The sequence below is a fragment of the Eriocheir sinensis genome, unplaced genomic scaffold (genome assembly GCF_024679095.1).
Source record: "Eriocheir sinensis breed Jianghai 21 unplaced genomic scaffold, ASM2467909v1 Scaffold261, whole genome shotgun sequence".
Taxonomy (NCBI): Eukaryota; Metazoa; Arthropoda; class Malacostraca; order Decapoda; family Varunidae; genus Eriocheir; species Eriocheir sinensis.
This window is the reverse complement of record NW_026111567.1, coordinates 367,011-387,928: the sequence shown is the minus strand read 5'-3', so window position 1 is coordinate 387,928 and position 20,918 is coordinate 367,011. Positions and strand designations below refer to the sequence as shown.

Here is a 20,918-nt window from a genome sequence, read left to right as displayed (position 1 = left end):
GAATTTTTATGAACTACTTTCAAAGAAGTGTATCATCACTTTTCAAAGACTGCTTTTATAGTATAAATTCAATTTTCTTTTGTTTTAAATACAGGCCGTAATAATTTTCTTTTTTAAATTCATTACTTCAGGAAATAAATACAGTTCATTACAAGTAAACCTCTTTGATATCCTTTTTTTAATAGCATGTGGATTTTTTTGTTATACTGTTTTGTAAAAGGAATTGCTTTAATATTCTACTCCTCAGAAATAAGTACAGTTCATTATAAGTAAAACCCTTTGATTTCATTTTTTAATGGAATGTGGAAATTTTTGTTGTATTGTAAAAGGAAGCTTTTAGTGTTCTGGGGTGGGTTTCATCAAAGTTCCCAAGTCCTTGGAAGTGTGCTCAAGGAGTCCCAAGCGTGTGAGAAACCTTGGGCATGTTTCACGAAAGCTCCCAAGCCTTGGAACTCTGCCTATCTCGCTCGCCGCCTTGGGAGGCCGTGCGGGGTCTCCCAAGCGCTCCCAAGGAAGGTTCCAAGGGTCAGACTGTAAACATGGCAGCCCGTGAACAACAACGCCAGCACCGACCAAGGAATTTTCGCCCGAGAAGGGACATCTTTAACGAGTACGATGACACCGAGTTCAAGAAGAGGTACAGGGTGGATCGTGCTGGCCTGTTGTTCATCACTGACCTGGTGCAACGCGTGATTGGCAACAGGACTGAGAGGAGCCGTGCGGTCACAGCGGAGCTGAAAGTGGCGTTGACTCTGCGATACCTCGCCACCGGGAAAATGCAGCAGTGCAACGCTGATGACTTTGGAGTTTCCCGGGCCACAGTCAGCAGAATCATCACCCAGACCGTGGATGCTCTCGTGACACAAGAGAATATGAGGCGGTTCATGGGCTTCCCTTTAAACCGGGGGGAGCAGCAGAGAATGAAGGCGGAGTTTGCCGAAATTGCTGGTTTTCCCGGTGTGGTGGGTGCTGTTGATGGCACCCACGTAAGAATAGTGGCCCCACATGAGCACGAAGAAGTGTACGTCAACCGCAAGAACTACCACAGCATCAATGTGCAAGTGTTATTTGATGCACAGTACAAGCTGCGGGACATGGTGGCGAGGTGGCCAGGGTCTACTCACGACTCACGGATTCTAAGAGAGAGTGGTCTCTGGGATATCTTTGAGCAAAATCTAGCTGGTCCTGGGTGTTACATTCTCGGGGACAGTGGCTATCCCTCAAAGCGATGGCTGCTTACACCATACCCACGGCCACAAGAAGGGCACCAAGCAGCTTACAACAGGTATGTAAATCTGAAAATCAAGTTTTAGGCCACAGTACCAGTAACTACAATAAAGCACATTATGAAACAGGAACACATATGTGCGCTATTGGAATTGTTTTTCTTTTCACTAGTTTTATATTATATATTTTTGTGACTTAAGTAAACTTTTCATTTCATGTAGAATCAAGCAGCATTGACCATTCATGTAACATAGGTTGGAAATGATACTGCACACATTCATTTAAACGTTTTTATACTGAAACAATAATACATTACTGACAGTTTAACTGATGCCCCCTTTTTATCATTCCAGTGCACACAAAAGAACAAGGAGCGTGGTCGAGAGAGGCATCGGTCAGCTCAAACGCCGATTTCACGTCCTGCACGGAGAAATCAGGCTCGAACCCAGAAAAGCTTGCAGAGTCATTATGGCGTGTGGCATACTTCACAACATTTGCAAGCTACGTAACATCGAGCTTGACGAAGAGGTAAGCAGAATAATAATAATAAATTGTATTTGTGCTAGACTATGAAAGGGTGATAATAGATACTAGCCCACCCACATACCTTGAGATATTTTCTACATTCACTATTTTTGTGGATGTATAATTGTTATATATCTAGAGCTATATCTCACCACCAACTATATTTCTCTGTATGAGTTATACAGTCATCTTTGTAGATACTTTGTCTCTCAGTCCATCACATAAAATATTGTAAAGTATTAATTAAGCATTATATATTATGACATCCTTCTTTAAAATAATATTAATTGTATGAGAACTCTTTCAATGGTAGTAGTACTATTAACCCTTTAACAGACTCCATATCTGCCGCAGGATGACATTGGTGATGAGCCTGCTGGTGATGGGGGGTTCCAGCCAGAGGATGGCAGACCTGCTGCTGTCCATGAAGGGGCTCTCTTCAGAGAACACATTGCTCGCCAACATTTTAGGTGAGGAAATGTTTGAACCACTAATATATATTTTGTTGTATTATTTGGTCCATAGGTGGCAGGTATAATACTCATCCCCTTTCAATACTGGTCACATTTATTCACAATCTTTCCCAGTTTATTAACTTTTTTGTAATTTGCAAGCAGCAACTCTGGGCAATATTTAGACGCAACCCCCGTCATTTCTTTACCTGCCACTACCACACTAACCCTTTCTATACCTTCCCACAAGTCAGTTACATCCTTAGTCACACTCACATTCAGAAGCTTTGAAAAGAATTTCAGTCATCTCAAACTCGTCCAGCCTCCATCTTTAAACGATATCTAGCCCCATACATTTATCATCCTTATCATTTATTTCTTCATGTTTCTCTGCTGAATGCCACATTTCAGTCTGTTCATGGATGATTGAGATGGAGTGTAGTACTTGGTTAACCTTTTCTCAATGCAAGTTTTAATTCCTCGCAGGGTTGCGGCATAAGCTGTTGCAATGGCCCCCCTTCCACAGCTCTACAACTACAACTTGTAAAGCACTTTTGGACAAAGTCGGTTCTGCATGGGATCTTCATGCAAGGATGTAGAATAAATTACATGTTTCAGAACTATTTTGTTTATTTTCCCTTCAGTTTCTTGGTCAAGGCGGTTTTATACAGTGCCTCTGCGTCACAGGCCCTCTTTTGGGCCATCACATGTGCAACATTTGCTCTTAAAAGTGCAAGTTCTAGTTGTTTCTTTTCATTGTTATAACGCTGATCATTGAAAGTTGATGTGACCATCACGATGCTGCACTCTGCATCGGGGGCAGGACAGCTTTCTTCTCGTTGGTTGCTGGAAAAAAAATACACTGTCAACACAAGCGAAGATAATAGGCTGATAATCATTCTTTAACACAAATAGGAACTGTAAGAAAGGTCGGTAAAGGTTGACAAGAAGTACATTTATGGATGTTTCCTGTTTCTCTCATTAACCTTGTATAGGCCGAATGGCCTCTTGCAGACCCCTTACATTCTTATAATAACCTGTTCCATGATGACATGTGAGTACCACAACCTCACAAATAGAAGGTTTACAATATTTACAGAACATGTTCACAATACTAACCATAACTGCCCTGGATGGTGCTGCCCAGACACAGCTCCCGCAGAGGCACTGTCCACGGCTTGTTGGTCACTGAAAGAAACATAAAAGTGGTTACTATAAGTGATAGGTTGGATACAGGCAAACTATGACAAACTTTCAATATTATTTGTTAACATAATTGTTTGCATTAAAAATCACTAGTGGACTAATTAACTTCTGTACATTAAACTTCCTTTAACAAACTTGAGTCTGCAAACCAAAATATTTCATTAATAAGCTTGTATTTTATTTTATTTTTCTGTATGTCCATTTCTTAGTAGGCTTTCACGAGGTGTAATTTTGATGACTTTTGAACTAAGTCGCTGAAGTGTGTGCTCTCTGAAGATCTTTGAATAATTTGCCATCCCTCAGCGATGATCGAACCACTTGGCAATGTCTAAAACATTTACAGAACATGTTCACAATACTAACCATAACTGCCCTGGATGGTGCTGCCCAGACACAGCTCCTGCAGAGGCACTGCTCGCAGCTTGATGTTCCCTGAAACACATACAAAAGAGGTTAGTACAAGTGATCGGTAAGATAATTGTTTCTAAAATTGGCTTTTTAAGTTTGCATTGAAAATCACGAGTGGACTAATTAACTTCTGTACATTAAACTTCCTTTAACGAACTTAAGTCTGCGAACCAAAATATTTCATTAATAAACTTGTATTTTTATTTTATTTTTTTGTAGTTGCTGCCTATAGCATAGTAGGCTTTCTCGAAGGGTAGTTTTGAAGACTCTTGCACAAAGTCGCTGAAGTTAGTGTTCATGGAAGATCTGTTGATAATATTCCATCCCACAGCGATGGTTGAACCACTTGGCAACCGCCTTCCCAATTTGGTAGGGCTGGGGTGAGGATCATAAAGGAAGGGCAGTGAATATAAGATTATTGTAATGCAGCTTAAAATTATCCATGGTTATTACAAGCTCTTTTGAGTATTTTGAGAAGTCATCACAAAAGAGTAACATGTGCTAGTTTAACTTTTTTTTTTTCAACCATTTGTCTGCACAGCAATGCAGTGTGGTGAGCGGAACATGTTGCTCAAACGAAGTAACGGTTCATTCAGGTAACGTTATACTCACTCAACTGTCGGCCTGTTTGCATCCAAGTCATCGGAAACGCCTGAAATGCTTTGGTTCTCAACCCCCAAAATGTTTTCCCCGGCCAGGGCCACCTCTAAAATCTCCTTAGGAGGAGGTCCGCCACCTGAAAGATTAAACAATTGCGTGAGTAACTTAATTTTCAGTCACCAAACCAAAATAAATGTAGCTTTGACATCAAGATTTGAGTCATTGCAAAACAAACTATATAGTTTGTTTTGCAATGACTCAAATCTTGGTTGGTTTGAAGTTTGACAAAGATTAAATGGGAATTATAAAATGGCATAACAAAATATCTTGCTATACAAGGAAGGCCCACTGGTGGAGAGTAAATTTAAAGAAATTACGAGGATTATATATGATAAGCGGGTAAAAGAATTATATCTGATATTAAGAAGCAAAATAGAAATCTCATAGTTTACATATGGGACTCGAAGATCTGGAGGGAAGATCTCAATATAAGGATCCACTTGATCTTAGGAATTAATACATTTCTTACCTGTTCCACGTACAGCCTTCCTGTATTGGTGGATCTCCTCCCTCCCTTGCGCTTTGAGGGTCCACCATTTTTTTTCGACTTCAGTGACATCCCTCATCACTTCAGGAAATGCCGCATTGATCTGGGTGGTGATGTTCTCCCAGACCTCCGCCCGTTGTCGAGCTGTGACGTGTTGATTAAATTTTTTCCCTTCAACAATCCTCCGGTTAGCTGTTACCAGCTCCAGGAGGAGAAGGGAAGCCTCCTTTCTCCAGTTTCCCTTCCTTTTGTATTGTACGCGGGAAGATTTCATCATGTTGCAAGCCCCTGGAAATGCAGAAAAAGCAAAAGAGTTGACAGTGCCAGGAGGGAGTAACATTTTCAGTAGTCAACCTTTTCCAGTACTGAAGCTTTCTCCAAAAATCCTCATACGGTAATATAATCTACTAACTCTCTCTCTCTCTCTCTCTCTCTCTCTCTCTCTCTCTCTCTCTCTCTCTCTCTCTCTCTCTCTCTCTCTCTCTCTCTCTCTCTCTCTCTCTCTCTCTCTCTCTCTCTCTCTCTCTCTCTCTCTCATACCTGGGGCATCAGACAGCATGTGCTTGATCTTAATCCCCTCTCTCTCACTTAAGACACACCTTGCTTCCCCATGTGGCCCACCAATATGTATTACTATTAACTCTCTCATACCTGGGGCATCAGACAGCATGTGCTTGATCTTAATACCCTCTCTCTCTCACTTAAGGCACACCTTGCTTCCCCATCACCATTCACTTCCTTAGGTATTTTAACCTCCCTTTCCTCCTTGCTATGTTCACTCTCGCTCCCTTCCTTGTAGACATAACACTCCTGGATCAAGTCTCAAGCCTACCTGTTTCACTGGCGTGGTTAGTAGGTGACTGCGAAGGCACAGATGAGACGTCTGAGCCTCTCCAGGGTGATGATGAAAGTGTTGAGGCCCGTATGTAGGTGTGGTCTGGTGAGGCGCCGCCCTGCTAAATGTTTGTTTACACCGTGGTGCCGTTGAAGATGCAGACGGAACAAAAATACGTGCACATATTCCTTACAATGAAGATATTATCGCTGTATTTCAACTAAATATCAATTGTTTATATTTATAATTCCATAATTATACATAACAAGTGTAATTTAAGTTAATTGAAGACATATTAGACGTCAAAGCGACGCGGAAGATTGGCAACGCTGGTTTCTCCCAAGACCGCTCCCAATCCTACTTGGAAGTGGCTTGAGCGCGGTGATGAAACACGCCCAAGAAATTCTCCCAACTGTGCGTGACGTCACCACGCTTGGGAGAGCACTATGATGAAACCCACCCCTGTTCCTCAGGAATATATAAGCAGGTGTAAGTATGTGTTTGTTTTAATATTTTTCCTTTACATTCCATGTTGGTTTGGACAGAAGTAAATATTGAATTAAATCAATGATTTAAAAAAAAAAAATTGATTTAAATCTTGATTTAAATCACTGATTTAAATCATCATGATTTAAATCGGCCAACCCTGATGTATTACGATTCTCTCTCTCTCTCTCTCTCTCTCTCTCTCTCTCTCTCTCTCTCTCTCTCTCTCTCTCTCTCTCTCTCTCTCTCTCTCTCTCTCTCTCTCTCACACACACACACACACACACACAGGCAAGGGAACAAACAGGGGAGGGGTTGAGGTGAAGGGAAGGCGGAGGAAGTGGTGCGGGCGTGCCCCTGGCGTGGCGGGGCCGGAATGTAAACACACAGGCCTCGGCGGACAGGTGCATGGGGAGGGCCTCGCCGCGCCGCCTCTGCCCGGCCCTGGCTGTACGTGTTCTTTTTCCCCTTTGTATGCCTTTGTTTGTTTAGTGTTTCCAAGTTAAATGTTTCCCACTCGTGTAAAACAGTTCGCCTATGTTGTAGTGGGATGTTTTTCTCCTCTTTCCGTCATCGCCAGAGCTGTCTTCCTTCAGTCTGGCGGCGGTGTGTTTCAAGCAGGTCGCAACAGCCTCGTAACACGGCGGGGATTGTGTATGCAGCGCGTGCGTTCCCTGCTCGTGTGTCCTCTGCCTGCACCGGCAGCCCTGACCTTGGCGGCCGGAGCAGTAACTGAGTCACTTCGGAAGGAACACGCCGGAGAATGTTCATTAGTCAGATACGAGCAAACAAATGCTGTTGTTCAGTTTATTTTCTCCCTCTCATGCACATCGGCGCGCCATAGAGGGCAGCATTGTCACTTGACAACGGGCCGCGCCATTACAGCTGAGAGGACCACTTGATGCTGCTCAACGGAAGGCCAGCCCGCCGAGCCCCCGCCGGGATGCGGGCGGGGCGGGGCGGGAGGGCAGCGCCGCAGTACAGCGGCTGGCGGCCCCGACCCCCCACGGGCCCACGGGACGGCCGTGGCCCGGCCTTTTATGTTGGTGCCGGTTTTACCGAGTGACTGAGCTCCCGTGGAAAACAAGTTGGCTTTTACGCCGCACCAAAGAAATTACCGGCACAAAAAGGGCGAGCCCGAGTCACGCCAGGGAGGCCCGCACAAAGCCCCGGCCAGCCCCGGCCAGGCGCCGCCACAATGGAAGGGCAGACTAACTTTCCTGCCGTCTGCAGGAAGGAGAAAGACAAAGAGCCGCGGAGGAGTTGCTCGTTATCCCCGTCGCCAGATTGCGCTCCCGGCCACTGGTGAATTACAGCAGCCTTCAAGATACATTTCCATTTATTGTAACTGTCAGCTGCGAGGGGAAAAAGACAGAACGAGACGGGATGAAAGAAAAGGAGAAAATGGGATAGGGAGGAAACACGGGCTGAGCGAGGCTTTGATCAGCAGGGACAAAGGGAGAGGACGGAGTCACCTCGTCCTGCCTCGCCGTCTGCCGGGACGCGAAACACTACCTCACCTGCTGCTGCGCCTCGCCTTTGTTTGTGCCGAGACTTTGTCCGACTCTTTGTGCCGCCCTCAAACTTTGTCTTGTGTCTCACGCTTCTTACGTCCCGGCCGTCATCGAATTAACTTGAGGCTTCACCTCTATTCAGGAGCAGTAAGTAGCGGCCTTTTTTTTTTATTATTATTATCTTTTTTTTTCACGCCTTTGAACTGTCTCCTTTTCTGTAAAAAAAAAAAAAATACTGGCGGGACGCGACTTACACAGAAAAACAATATCCTGACCCTCAACATTTAAGTCTGTATTTTTAAACGTATCGGTCCTGCAGTTCGTCTGTTTGAAAAGCCTCTCGTGGAAGTCGCTGGGGTTCTCATGAGCTCCTATGAAAGCCTTGTCAAATGTGTGTTTCTTAGGTTAATGGTATATAAGAAGGATCATACTACAACCAGGGTGATTAAACTATCCCTGAGAATGGCCAAAACTCCCATGAAAGCCTTGTCAAATGCGTGTTTCTTAAGTTATTGGTACATACGAAGTGTCATACTACAACCAGGGTGATTAAACTATCCCTGGAAATGTCCAAAACTCCTATGAAAGCGTTGTCAAATGTGTGTTTCTTAGGTTCATGGTACAGAAGAAGGGTCATACTACCACCAGGGTCATTAAACTATCCCTGGAAATGCCCAAACTCCTACGAAACCCTTGCCATAATGTGTGTCCTTGGGCCCCGGAATGTTTAAGAAAGTGGCCCTTGGAAAACGCATGTAAATTCCGTGCATTACTTGGCTTTGTACCGCTTAAGGTGACAAACGTTCAGTAGGAATGATAAAACAAATGCAAGTGACAAGCTGTAAGGAGAGCAATGGCGGGTTGTTCTTCACCGTTTGTCACAAATGTTAAGTAGGAATAAAAAAAGTTAGTGACAAGCGATAAGGAGAGGATTGGCGGGTGTTATTTTTTACCGTGTGTGTGTCTGTGTGTTGGGCGGGTGTCGCCAAGGCCATGAACAGACCCCAGTTCCATCCATAACAGCTCGGAAGGGAGGGGTTCACCAGGGTCCCAGACAGGCTGCTGTGTCCTGGTAATGGGTGTGTTAGTCTTTCCCGTAGCAGCTGAGTTTGGGTTATGTCGCCAAGGTCATGAACAGACCCCATTCCACCCACCACAGCTAGTAAGGGTCGAGGGGGTTCAGCAGGGTCCCAGAGAGGCTGCTGTGTCCTGGCAATGGGTGTTATTCTTTCCCGTAGCAGCTGTGTGTTGGGTGCATGGTTGGGTAAGATCGCTAGAGCCAAGAACAGCGCCCCAACCAGCAGCGACAGCAGAGGGAGGGTCGAGGGGGTTCACCAGGGTCCCTGGAGGCTGCTGTGACTTGGATTGGCGGGTCGCGGTGATGAGCGAGCAAACAAACCTCGTCTTGACAAGCGCAGCGGAGGCGGAGCACTACCACCACCACAGGTTTATAAATGGATGAAGGGCTTTAATAAGGGAGATATTCATAAGGTTTTGTTGGTAAGAGAACCGGGTAGGACACGAAGTAATGGGTTTAAACTGGATAAATTCAGATTCAACAAGGACATAGGCAAAAATTGGTTTACTAACAGGGTTGTGGATGAGTGGAATAGGCTTAGCAGTCATGTGGTGAGTGCCAATACAATTGTCACATTCAAAAATAGATTAGATAAATTCATGGACAGCGATATTAGGTGGGGTTAGATAAACGGAAGCTTACGGTTAAAGGAGCTGCCTTGTATAGGCCTACCGGCCTCTTGCAGACTCCAACGTTCTTATGTTCTTATGTTCTAGCCACCCACCCTCTCTCCTCTCCTCCCACCTTTCCGTGCGTCACCGCCAGGGAAGTCATCAGTATTTTTACCACAAGACGAGTTACTAGATTTTTCTCATGCGCGTGCAATCGTGTCCGACATCAAAGCTTACAGCGCCACAAGGAAGGCAGCGAGCGGATGAGTGGTCAGGCATATTCTCAAGCATTTCGGGGCTTACACACACACTTACATTTCTTAAAAGTTTGGTATAGGTTATGTTAATATTTCCAAGGGTTGTTTTATGAGCCTAGTGGTAGTCTGACAAGACCTCTGCACCATGAACGTGAAAGCACACTCATTAGAACCCGACTCGTCTCCTTTGTGGCCTTTGGAAATAGTTGTTGTGAGAGCCTTAGATCCATATCCTCAAACATTTCCAGGCTTACACACTCACCCACATTTGTTAAGGCTTTGGTATAGGTTAAGTTTGTATTTCAGAGGGTTGTTTTATGAGCCTAGTGATAGTTTGACAAGGCCTCTGCACCATGAACGTGAAAACACACTCTTGAGAACCCGATTCATCTCCTTTGTGGCCTTTGAAATAAATTGTTGTGAGTGTCGAAAGCCCCTGAGAACACGGACCTCAACTAATCAAGGAACTTTATTCTGAGTCGGCGCAGAGCAATGTTTGAGAAGCTGTGTAACATCCATCTCTTTGTACACACACTCTTTGCATCACCTCTCCTTCTCTCCCTCCCCACTGACGTTACCTGGTCTCTTGTTTTAGTCCCTTCACTCCCAGCTGTCCTCATTTCCTTCCTCTGTTGTCCATGGATACTTTTTTTCCTGCTTGTCAAGGGAGCCGCCAAAATGTGTGTTAGCTATGCCCCTCCCACCTCATTAATTTACCACGTCTCTCATTATTTTGTAGTCCTTCCTTTTGTGTTAGTCTAATGTTTGAGTATACAGGTTCATATCCATTTGACATATACTTTTTTTCACAAGTTGACTGACAAAAAGGGCATCACCATAACATGTAGAAACTATGCCCCTCCCACCTCATTACCACGTCTCTCATTATTTTGTAGTCCTTCCTTTTGTGTTAGTCTAATGCTTGGGTATACAGGTTCATATCCATTTGACATATACTTTCCTCCACAAGTTGACTGGCTAAAGGGTACCACCAAAATATGTATAAAATATGTATAAAGCCACTTCCCCTTCATTATCACGTGTCATTTGTGGTCCTTCCTTTTGTGTTAGTCTAATGTTCGGGTATACAGGTCCATATCCATTTGACATTCACCTCCGTAAGTTGACTGCCTATAGGGCAGGGTTTCTCTACCCTTTTTCGGCAGTGGCCCCCTCCAAGGTAATTTGAGTTCTCGTGGCCCCCCCTAAGTTACTACATCTTGGGAAGTGGATAAAGTAATGATCGTTGTTAGGATCAGCCTTCCTGAGTCCTAACGCGTCCAATACTGGTACCACTACGTACACGAACATGCTCTGACAGTCTGACTAAATTCTTTAGCGCTGCCTTATGTTAACGTGTAAGCAGGAAAAAGATATACTGTGTAAAAAAAAAGCAGATAAAAGCTGTCTTCTCTTTTTTCAGGAAAATTGAAGGACAAACGGACCAAAATGGTAAAGAATGTCCTTAAAAGGACAAACATAGCAACCCTAAATCCAGTGTTGCCAGCTCATGGGAAGTGAGCGTTGCCAGGATTACGCAAAAAGACGCTGAAGTCGCTAAATGAAGCAGTAGAACAGCTTATAAGAAAACACCATATAACAAATGTGAAAATATTAAGCTCATATGAGCAACGCAAACTTAGGAAGTTCTGTGGCCCCCTGTGGCCCCCCATTTTCCTAATTTTGTTCTATGGCCCCTGAAAATTTCTCATGGCCCCCAGAGGACCACATGGCCCACGTTGAGAAACCCTGCTACAGGGTGCCAACACAGTGTCTATTAATCATGCATTCTTCACCTAATTGCCACGTCTTTCATTGGTAGTCCTTCCTATTGTGTTATTCTACTCTTTGGCGATACAAGTTCACATCCATTTGACGTTTTTCTCTGCGCTGACTGGCTGAAGGGTAAACACAACCATTCCCAGCCTTCAATTTTAAGTCTATTTCTATTCCTCCCTTCCGTGCTCAGTTTGTATTTGCCAGTGTACGTTCAAAGCTTCATATCCACCTGACATACTCTCCTCCGTTCGTTGACTGTCTAAAGGCACATTCCTGTCCTTCAACGCAACTCCTCCGCGGGTCGTTCTATCCACCACGCTGCCCTTCCCTTCCCTCCCTACTTCCCCTTTACTCCCTTTTCCCTTCTGCCTTCATTTGCCTCAGTCTGCTCTGTACGTTGACTCACTAAAGAAAGGTTAAGTTAAACACGCATTGCTATCCGTCATTTTTTTACTCCTATATTCTTCCCTTTTGTGCTCTACTGATGGTCGTTAATACAAGCTCATACCCATTTGACACACATATATATACGTTCCTTCATAAGTTGGCAGGTTAAAAGGTTCCCCCCACCTATTAACTAAGTCTTTCAAGTACACTCCTTCCTTTTCTGCTTTATTCTGCTTTCTGTGTGGCGGCGTACGTTCATATCCATTTAACATTCTCCTTCTCTGTCCGTTGAGACTAAAGGTTAAGCTAAACACACACGTCAGCATTCCTGTCCTTCATCGTGACTCCTCCTCGGGTCATCCAATCCACCTCGCTGCCTCCATTCACCGCTTCTGCCTCGCCCACTCATGCCTCACCACCACCACCACCACCACCACCCACGCCTCCACATCCTCGACCTTTCCTCCCTCAAGCCACCCCTACACACACCCTCACCCCGTCCCCTCCCCGCCCAGACTCACACCCACACCCTCAATCATCCAATAGTCTGAGACCCGCGAGGCTTGTTCTATTAACACGCAAAATCACACACACACACACACACACACACACACACACACACACACACACACACACACACACACACACACACACACACACACACACACACACACACACACACACACACACATTTGACAAGGCTTTCGTAGGAGTTTCGGGCATTTCCAGAGGTAGTTTTATGACCCTGGTAGTAGTTTGACCATTCTTCTGTACCCTGAACGTGAAAAAAAAACTAAAAAACCCGATTCATCTCCTTTTTGTCCTTTGATGTAATAGTTGATGTGAGCGGCGGAAGCGTCTGAGCATACCGACCACTCTCTCTCTCTCTCTCTCTCTCTCTCTCTCTCTCTCTCTCTCTCTCTCTCTCTCTCTCTCTCTCTCTCTCTCTCTCTCTCTCTCTCTCAGTAATTTTATTAGCAATTCCTCCTCTTCTTCCTCCTCCTCCTTAAGTCATTCCCGCATTCCCTCCCTTCTTTACATGCCCCTCCCTCTTTCTTTCCTTCTTTCCCCTTCCTTCTCTCTCTTTTGCCTCCTTCTCACTCTTTCAGTAAATCTATCAGCCATTCCTTCTCTGCTTATTCATCTTCTTTCATTTGCTATTATATTTTTTTTTAGTATTCCCTCCCTTCTGTACAAGTCCCTTCCTCTCTCTCTCTCTCTCCCCCTCCCCCTCTCTCTCTTTCTCTTTCACCTCTTTCCCTTCCTTCCCTCTTTCCTTTCCCTTCCCTTCCTCCTTCTCCGTACCTCTACCTTCCCTTCCCCTACGTTCTTCCTCGTCCTTTCCCATACCATTTTCCTCTAACCTTCCTATCTTTCTCCTTCTCCTCCCTTCTCTTTCTCTTTCCTTCCCTTCTCTTCCCTCCTTCCTACCCTGTCCCTTCTCCCTTTTACCCCTTCCAAATCCCTTCCCCTTCCTCCTCCCACGTCCCTTTCCCTCCCCGTCCATTCCCCTAACTTTTTCCCTTCTTTCCTCTTCCCTTCTCTAATATTGTCAGCCATTTCTCATCCTCCTACAGACACTTGCGTTCCCTTCCTTCTCAACAAGCGTGTCATCGTGCCCATATCCTCGCTCTCTGATGCCATCCTCTCACTCGTTGAAATGCAAATCACCTTTTTTAGTCGTGGTGTAACAAGTCTTTCGCCCACTTCCTAGTCCGCTGTTTTCATTCTCTCTCCTTCTGTTGAGCCCCTCGAGGAACACGCGGCCTGCAAGTGTGTTCTCCCTTCCCCTTATTCCCCTTCTTCACCGTCCCTTCTCTCCCCTACCTTACCTCCTTCTCGGTCTCTTCCCCTTCCTCCTTCACCTCCCTTCTTTCCCCTTCCTCCTTCCTCCTTTCCATCCCTTCTTTTCCCTCCTTACCTGTCTCTTCCCTTCCTTTCCCCTCCCTTCTTTTCCCTTACTCCTTCCTTTCTCTCCTTCCCATCTCTTCTTTTACCTCCTTCCCTGTTTCTTCCCCTTCCTTTCCCCTCCCTTCTTTTCCCTTACTCCTTCCTTTCTCTCCTTCCCATCTCTTCTTTTACCTCCTTCCCTGTTTCTTCCCCTTCCTTTCCCCTCCCTTCTTCCCCTCTCTCCTTTCTCTGTCTCTTCCCCTTCTTACTTACTCCCTTCTCTTCTTTCCTCTTCCTTGACGTGCCTCTCCTTCCTTCCCCTCCCTTCTCTCTCCTCCTCCCTTTTCCCTGTTCATTCCTCTTTCTCCTTTTACTCCTTTCTTACCGCTCCTTCCCCGTCCCTTCCTCTCCCTCCTTTCTTCCCCTTCCCTTCCCCTCTAATCTTCCTTTCCCGTCCCTTCCTCTCCCTCCTTCCTTTCTTTTACCATCCCTCCTCCCCCTTGCCTTCCCTTCCCCTCAAACCTTCCTTTCCTAACCCTTCATTTGCCTATTAGCTTGTCCTCCGTTGCGTTTTCCTTCCTAGTGCAAGAGTGTTCCTTTCCCCTCTCTCCCTCCTTCCTCCCTCCCTTCTTAATTTCCCTTCCCCTTCTCCCTCTTTCCTTCCCTTCATGTCTCTCTTAGCTTGTCCTCCGCCCCGTTTCCCTCCTCGTTGCAAATGTTCGTGCGTGCGCCGGAGATCAACAGCTTCAGCGTGTTAGCATTGTGGTGAGTCAGGGGGAAGGTTCACTGCTCGGCACGAACTAATATTTGTAAACACCTTATCCGCCGTGGGTGTCGGATCAGCCTGGCGACGGTTGCACTGGATTCCTTTACACACACACACTGACGCATTCACTCCCCTCTGCCTGGCCGTGGATTGCTGCGTCATGTGGGTATTGACGTTTGAGGCGTGTATTCTCAGCTGCAACAAACTTCCCAAGGCCACAAAGAAGATTAGTCAGGTTCTCAAGTGTTTTTTTCACGTTCATGGTGCAGAAGCCTTGTCACACTATCACTAAGCCCATAAAACTACCCATGGAAATGCCTACAACCTTTACCAAACGCTTTCGCCTCTCACAGTCAATATTTTCAAAGGCCACAAAGGAGGTTAGTCGGGTTCTCATGGGTGTTATTTTTACGTTCATGGTGCAGAGGCCTCGTCAAACTATCACTAGGCTCATAAAACTACTCATGGAAATACTAACACAACCAAAACATCTACGAAAGTCTTACCAAATGTGGGTGTGTGAGCGCGGAAATGTTTGAGACTATAAGTGTTAAAGAGAAGAGAAGTATGAGGCGTGGAGGAGTTAGATATATGAGGAGTACGAGGCGTGAAGGTGAGGATAAAGAGGAATATGAGGTTTGAAGGTATAAAGGTTAGGCTAGGTTAGGTTAGGTTAGTTATTTAGCAAGTAGCACATTTTGGCGATCTTTTATATCAACCTCTCACCAAAGAAATTAAACGTCCCACACAGCCACACACATATCGACGGGTGAAAGTGAAAACAAAGAGGAATATGAGGTTTGAAGGTGTGAAGATGTTATTTTTTTTACAGTAAAGGAAGCAGCTCAAGGGCAAAAGAATGAAGAATAATAATGAAAAAAGCCCGCTAAACACTGCCCTTATAATAAATAACAAAAAAGAGTTCAGAAGAGTGGCCAAAAGAGAGGTCAACTTCAGTCAGAGGTCAGTTTCGGTCAGTAAGATAGTTTGTTGGTTAGATACTGGCAAATTTTGACGAACTTTTTTTCTAACCCGCCATCAAAGAACCTAAACTACCCCGCAACACACACATCCTTTCCCTTCTCCTTCCCGTCCCTCCCCCTTTCTTTCCCTCACCCCTTCCCTTTCCTTCCCTTCTTTTCCTCCTTCCCCGTCTCTTTCTGTTCTCTTCCCTTCCCTTCCCTCCTTCCCGTTCCTTCTTTTCCATCCTTTCCCTTGAGAACAAAGAGAAATATGAGGTTGAAAAATGTGTGGTGTTAGTTTTAGTTAGTTAGTTAGTTTGTTAGTGATACATTCTGACTAACCGTTTTCTAACCCCCCAGGAAATAGCTTAAGCGCCCCCCCCCTACACACGTTGGTGGTCACTGCCCCCCAAAAGACCGTACGCTATTATATGGGTGGGTAAACAGTGACAGACCCAGCACACACACACACACACACACACACACACACACACACACACACATATGGTTGCTCCTCTCCCCTGCCTTCCCTTCCTCCCCTTCCCCTGCCTCGCCCTGCCCCCTCTCCGCCGCCCTCATGGCATACTTGAGGCTGTTGGTGTGACGCGCCCCGCCCCTCACCAACACGAAAAGGATGTTGTTAGTGGGGCACTGAGCTTACTTTCCTTCTTCCTTCTTTTCTTTCCCGTTGACTTAGTGGTTAGTTTGAAGTCTATTTGTAAAGTCTATCATGCTTACAAATGACTGAAACAATGAAGAACAGCACCGCTTCTTTCACGTGACTTCCATAGTGAATCATTTTGAAGGCCTTGGAACTTTACTTTTCTTTTTCCTTCCTTCCCTCTCCAATTGCTTGACTTACTCGTTGGTTTTAGGTCCATTTCAAAGGCCATTCAAGCTTAAAAATGACTACAGAGATGGAAAAAACACAGCTTCTTTAATACGACTTCATTTGTTAATCATTTGGAAGTCCATGACTAAAACAATGGAAGAAACACAACTTTATACCTCATTTGCATTTACATTTGGAAGGTTTCTTATGTTTAAAAATGACTTAAACCAATGTTATATAATAGTTTATTTTATACGACTTCACTTGTTCATCATTTGGAAGACTTTTCATGTTTTAAACTTACTAAAACCATGAGCAAACACAATTGTCTCACATCCCCGGTGCAGAAGCTTTGTCAAACTATAACTAGGCTCATAAGACTATTCAGGGAAAACAAACACAACCTCTGCAAAAGCAATATCAAATGTCTGAGAATGTGGGCCAAAGACGCGTGCCCGACCAAAGCCTTTAGACCCGCCCTCGCCGCCACGCCAGCCCAGTGCGGGACGAGCTCACCACTGCCGCTGGGATGACAAGAGCTCGAGGCCGTTCACCTTGTTGAGAGAGTAGATTAAGCGCTTCCTTGTTGTCCTTACGGCGACTGAATTCCTAATGGACATGTCTGCGAGGAACTACTGGGAGAATATGTTTGTTTGTGTGTGAGTGAATGTATGTATGTGTATGTATGTGTGATTGTATTTATGCTAGTATGTATGGGCAGAAGAGAGAGAGAGAGAGAGAGAGAGAGCGCATCATGGATTAGGTAACAAACAAAAAATAAAGATAATCTAACAACAAACAAGAACGAGAAATGGACTCGGCGGGACACAGCACGCGGAGAACTGACATCAGGAGGACAGCCAACGCAACAGTGACGACCCAGAACACGTACAAGTCAGGGCGGGCAGAGGGCGAGCAGGTGGAGAGATTACATTAGATCATTGGCCGGAGCAGGATGGAGTACACTAACACCAAACAGAGAAAGGTAGAGGAACAGACAACTGGGAAAGGCCTTTGTAATAGACTAGTAATAACTTAAGATGGTGAATATTAGAGTATTGCAGTCACTTAAGTTCGAGCATTTGCCGGAGCAGGATGGCGTAATCTAACATCAAACAGAGGAAGGTGGAGGACGTTGGGAAAGGCCTTTGTTTTGTATTGGACTAACAAGGCCTTAAGATGAAGATTAGATTAAGTTTGAGTATTTGCCAAACCACGATGGAGTATAATATCAGAGAAAGGTGGAGGCCATTGAGAAAGACCTCTGTTCTGCCATAGACTGACGATATGAAGTTTACAGCGTCAATCCCTAAAGTTAGAGCATTTGCCAGAGCAGGATGAAGAAGTCTAACACCTAACATAGAAAGGTGGAGGACGTTGGGAAAGGCCTTTGTTTTGTATTGGACTAACAAGGCCTTAAGATGAAGATTAGATTAAGTTTGAGTATTTGCCAAACCACAATGGAGTATACTATCAGAGAAAGGTGGAGGACGTTGGGAAAGGCCTTTGTTCTGCAGTAGACTAGCAATGCCTGAAGATGAAGATTATATTAAGTTAAGAGTATTTGCGAAAGCACGATGGAGTAATATATCAAACAGAGAGGGGTGGAGGACGTTGGGAAAGGCTTCTATGCTGCAGTGGACTAGTCATGACTGAAGATTATGAAGGTCAGAGTGGGGTTAGGTTAGGTTAGGTGGGGTTAGGAGAGGTGGATGACGTTGGGAAAGGCCTCTATGCTGCAGTGGACTAGTAATGGGTGAAGATTATGAAGATCGGATTGACTAGTGGCGTTAGGTGGGTCAGGTTCACGGGAGCTGCCTTGTATACGCCCACCGGCCCCTTGCAGACTCCTTGGTTAGTATTGGCAGACACTTCCGCCTCTCACACCAACTATTTCCAAAGGCCAAAAAGGGGACCAATTGGGTTCTCATGAGAGTGTTTTCAGGTTCATGGTACAGAAGAAGAACCAAACTACTACTAGGACCATTAAAATACTCCTGGAAATACCAAAAACTCATACGAAAACCGTGTCAAATATGTGAGCTCGGGCGCCTAAATGGGTTAAGATTCGTTTTAGGTCCGTGCCAGTATCTCATTACCTACTTTATGAAACATCAGTATCTTTTCATATATCTTTTCTACAAACCTTCAACAGTCATGGAAACGCTTTGAAAATCCAATTCAAGGACTCTTTTTTTACTCCTGAAAATAGGGGATAATGTTTACGAAAGCGCGTCGCCTCCTCTGGCGGCGGCCGCGGCGACGCTGCAGCCGGTGTTGCGAGAAATACCTCCTCGCTGAAATAAGTCACATATACATGTGGGGAGGGTCCAGGGGGGGGCGTAGACCCCCCTGGTTAGAAGGGGGGCTCGAGGGGGGCGCAGTCCCCCCGTTAGTAGGTCGTAAAGTTCGGTTGGAGTAGTTTAACTATGCTCCCCGACCCTAAACCCTCTGCGAGCTATTTCACGGCTGCGCTTTCGTAAACATACAGCACGTTTGTAAGCTCCCCAACTAAACACAAAACACGACGAAAATTCCTTGTATAGTTTTTTTTTCACATTTGTTACCTTTTTTTATGCTGTAAGGAAAAAAAAAAAAACTATACAAGGAATTTTCGTCGTGTTTTGTGTTTGGTTGGGGAGCTTACAAGCGTGCTGTACTGGACTGTAAGACTGGCCCTTAACATCAGGTTCTTTGTTTTCGCTACCTTTTATTTGCATTATATTCGTCACACATGAGTCATCCCTTTACTTTTAGTTGTTGTTGTTTTCATGGGAACCCTGGAGCCTAGATTTAGGTCAGATGAGAGTGTGACGTCATCATGCTGTGCGTGGAACGACTGTGTATTCTTATAGCATTTCCACGAGAAACTATATAGAGGTGTACAGATAGAACCTAGAAGAGGGTAATTAGAAGAAGAAAAGGAGGAAGAGGAGGAAGCAGCGGAAGAGGTGGAGGAAGACTTTAATCCAGACCCAATAATTCGTAGATAAAACTTTCTTCTCATAAGGATCGAACCCCATTTTGCTTCCCCATCTCTTTCATAACATTTACCCGTTCAGTCATTTTTTCCGACATACTCATAGAATAAGTTCCGCACAATGGCAACATAAATAAAAAAAGCTGCATGCTGAACTTTCATCAACATCAAATGAAACTCCTATGATGTGAAAACTCAATGAATCAATGAAAGAAAAGAAAAAAAGAGAAAAAGCACTTGATGGCAGCTATTTTTTTCGTGTGTTTGTGGGAGGAGAAGTGGCTGACAGACTTTTTGTGTGTTATTGTTTTACCTTTGAGCTGCTTCCTGTGATGCGAGAATAAACAGATAAATGGGAGAGAAAATAGGAGAAAAGCACATGATGGTGACTGCTTTCTGATTGTGGGAGAAGTGGTTATCGTTTTTTGTGTGTGTGCTGTGTGTTAACGTTTGCCTGCTATGATGCGAAAATAAATATATAAATGGGAGAGAGAAAAAAAGAAAAAAACACATGATGGTGAGTGTTTTCTGATTGTGGGAGAAGTGGTTGGTGTTTTTTTAGTGAGTGTGTTTTGTTTTGTCTTTGAGCCGCCTCCTGTGATGCCAATACATTAATAAATAATTAACAGTGCATATCCTTAACCCAACAAGAGGACACTCGACTTATACATGACAACTCCTAGGCCGGTATTCTCAGACGCTTCTGTCTCTCATACCAACTTTTTCCACAGAGGTCAAAGCAGATCAGTCTGATTCTCATGAGTGTTTTTTTTAGGTCCATAGTACAGATAGGAGGTCAGACTACCACCAGGGTCATTAAACTACCCCTGGCAATACCCACAACGCCTACGAAAGCTGTGTGTGTGTGTGTGTGTGTGTGAGAGAGAGAGAGAGAGAGAGAGAGAGAGAGAGAGAGAGAGAGACGGAGAGAATTAAATAAATAAATTCATAGATGGAGAGCAAGGATGAAAGAAAGGGAGAAATAGAATGAAATAGAGAAGAGAAAAATAAAGAGACAGACGACTAAAGAGAAGTGGGCCCCGATGCGAATGTTAGGAAACTCTAGCGGGCCGTCCTCGTGAGCGTCAGCACTCTCACTGGTGTTTTCTCTCGGCAGGTGTGTGGGTGCAATGTACACCTGAATGGTGTTAATTGGTGAGCAGATTCCTACCAAGTAAAATCAATCCATCAATCAATCAGAGAAGGAAAATATAATAAAAAAGAAAAATTGGAATGAGAAAGAAAAGGGAAATGGATGCTGCGTCGCAAGCCGTCGCGAGGATTCCTTTGGATGCTTGTGCGCGTTTCCCAGGCCCGTCGGTCTTCCATCCCTGAACCGATAAACGCGGTGACCGGCGCCTTCACAGTAATTATGATTAATTTTATAATCCAGTCTGGTAGTTTTAAGAAGCGAGTTCTTGCATCCTCGCCTCGGCGGGGGTGTGGAGTGCCAGCGAGACCAAGGTCTCCCTGGCGAGCATGGCAGGAATGGAGGGCTCCAGGCAGGGCTCCTCGGCGTCCCTCCGGGCCCCGACGGAGGTGCCGGAGATCTTCCGGCTACAAACCCGGGCAGGTG

The 20,918-nt window shown here is 45.0% G+C and overlaps 1 protein-coding gene and 1 long non-coding RNA gene across 2 annotated transcripts; one reads left to right on the top strand and one right to left on the bottom strand.

Annotated features, from left to right (window-relative positions):
• The first annotated feature begins 347 nt into the window (after positions 1–347).
• LOC126991344 (putative nuclease HARBI1) lies at positions 348–2,822 on the top strand. The gene is made up of 4 exons (XM_050850109.1): positions 348–1,285; positions 1,581–1,755; positions 2,107–2,222; positions 2,691–2,822. The coding sequence occupies exons 1-4, from the start codon at positions 423–425 to the stop codon at positions 2,701–2,703; spliced, it is 1,167 nt and encodes a 388-aa protein (XP_050706066.1). The 5' UTR covers positions 348–422; the 3' UTR covers positions 2,704–2,822.
• Positions 2,823–2,834: 12 nt separating this feature from the next.
• On the bottom strand, positions 2,835–5,938 carry LOC126991345 (uncharacterized). Its single transcript, XR_007745433.1, has 6 exons — positions 5,798–5,938; positions 4,948–5,253; positions 4,431–4,554; positions 3,774–4,193; positions 3,324–3,392; positions 2,835–3,050 (listed from the first exon to the last, which is right to left on the bottom strand). It is a non-coding gene; the product is annotated as an uncharacterized LOC126991345 (long non-coding RNA).
• Between the last annotated feature and the right edge of the window lie 14,980 nt (positions 5,939–20,918).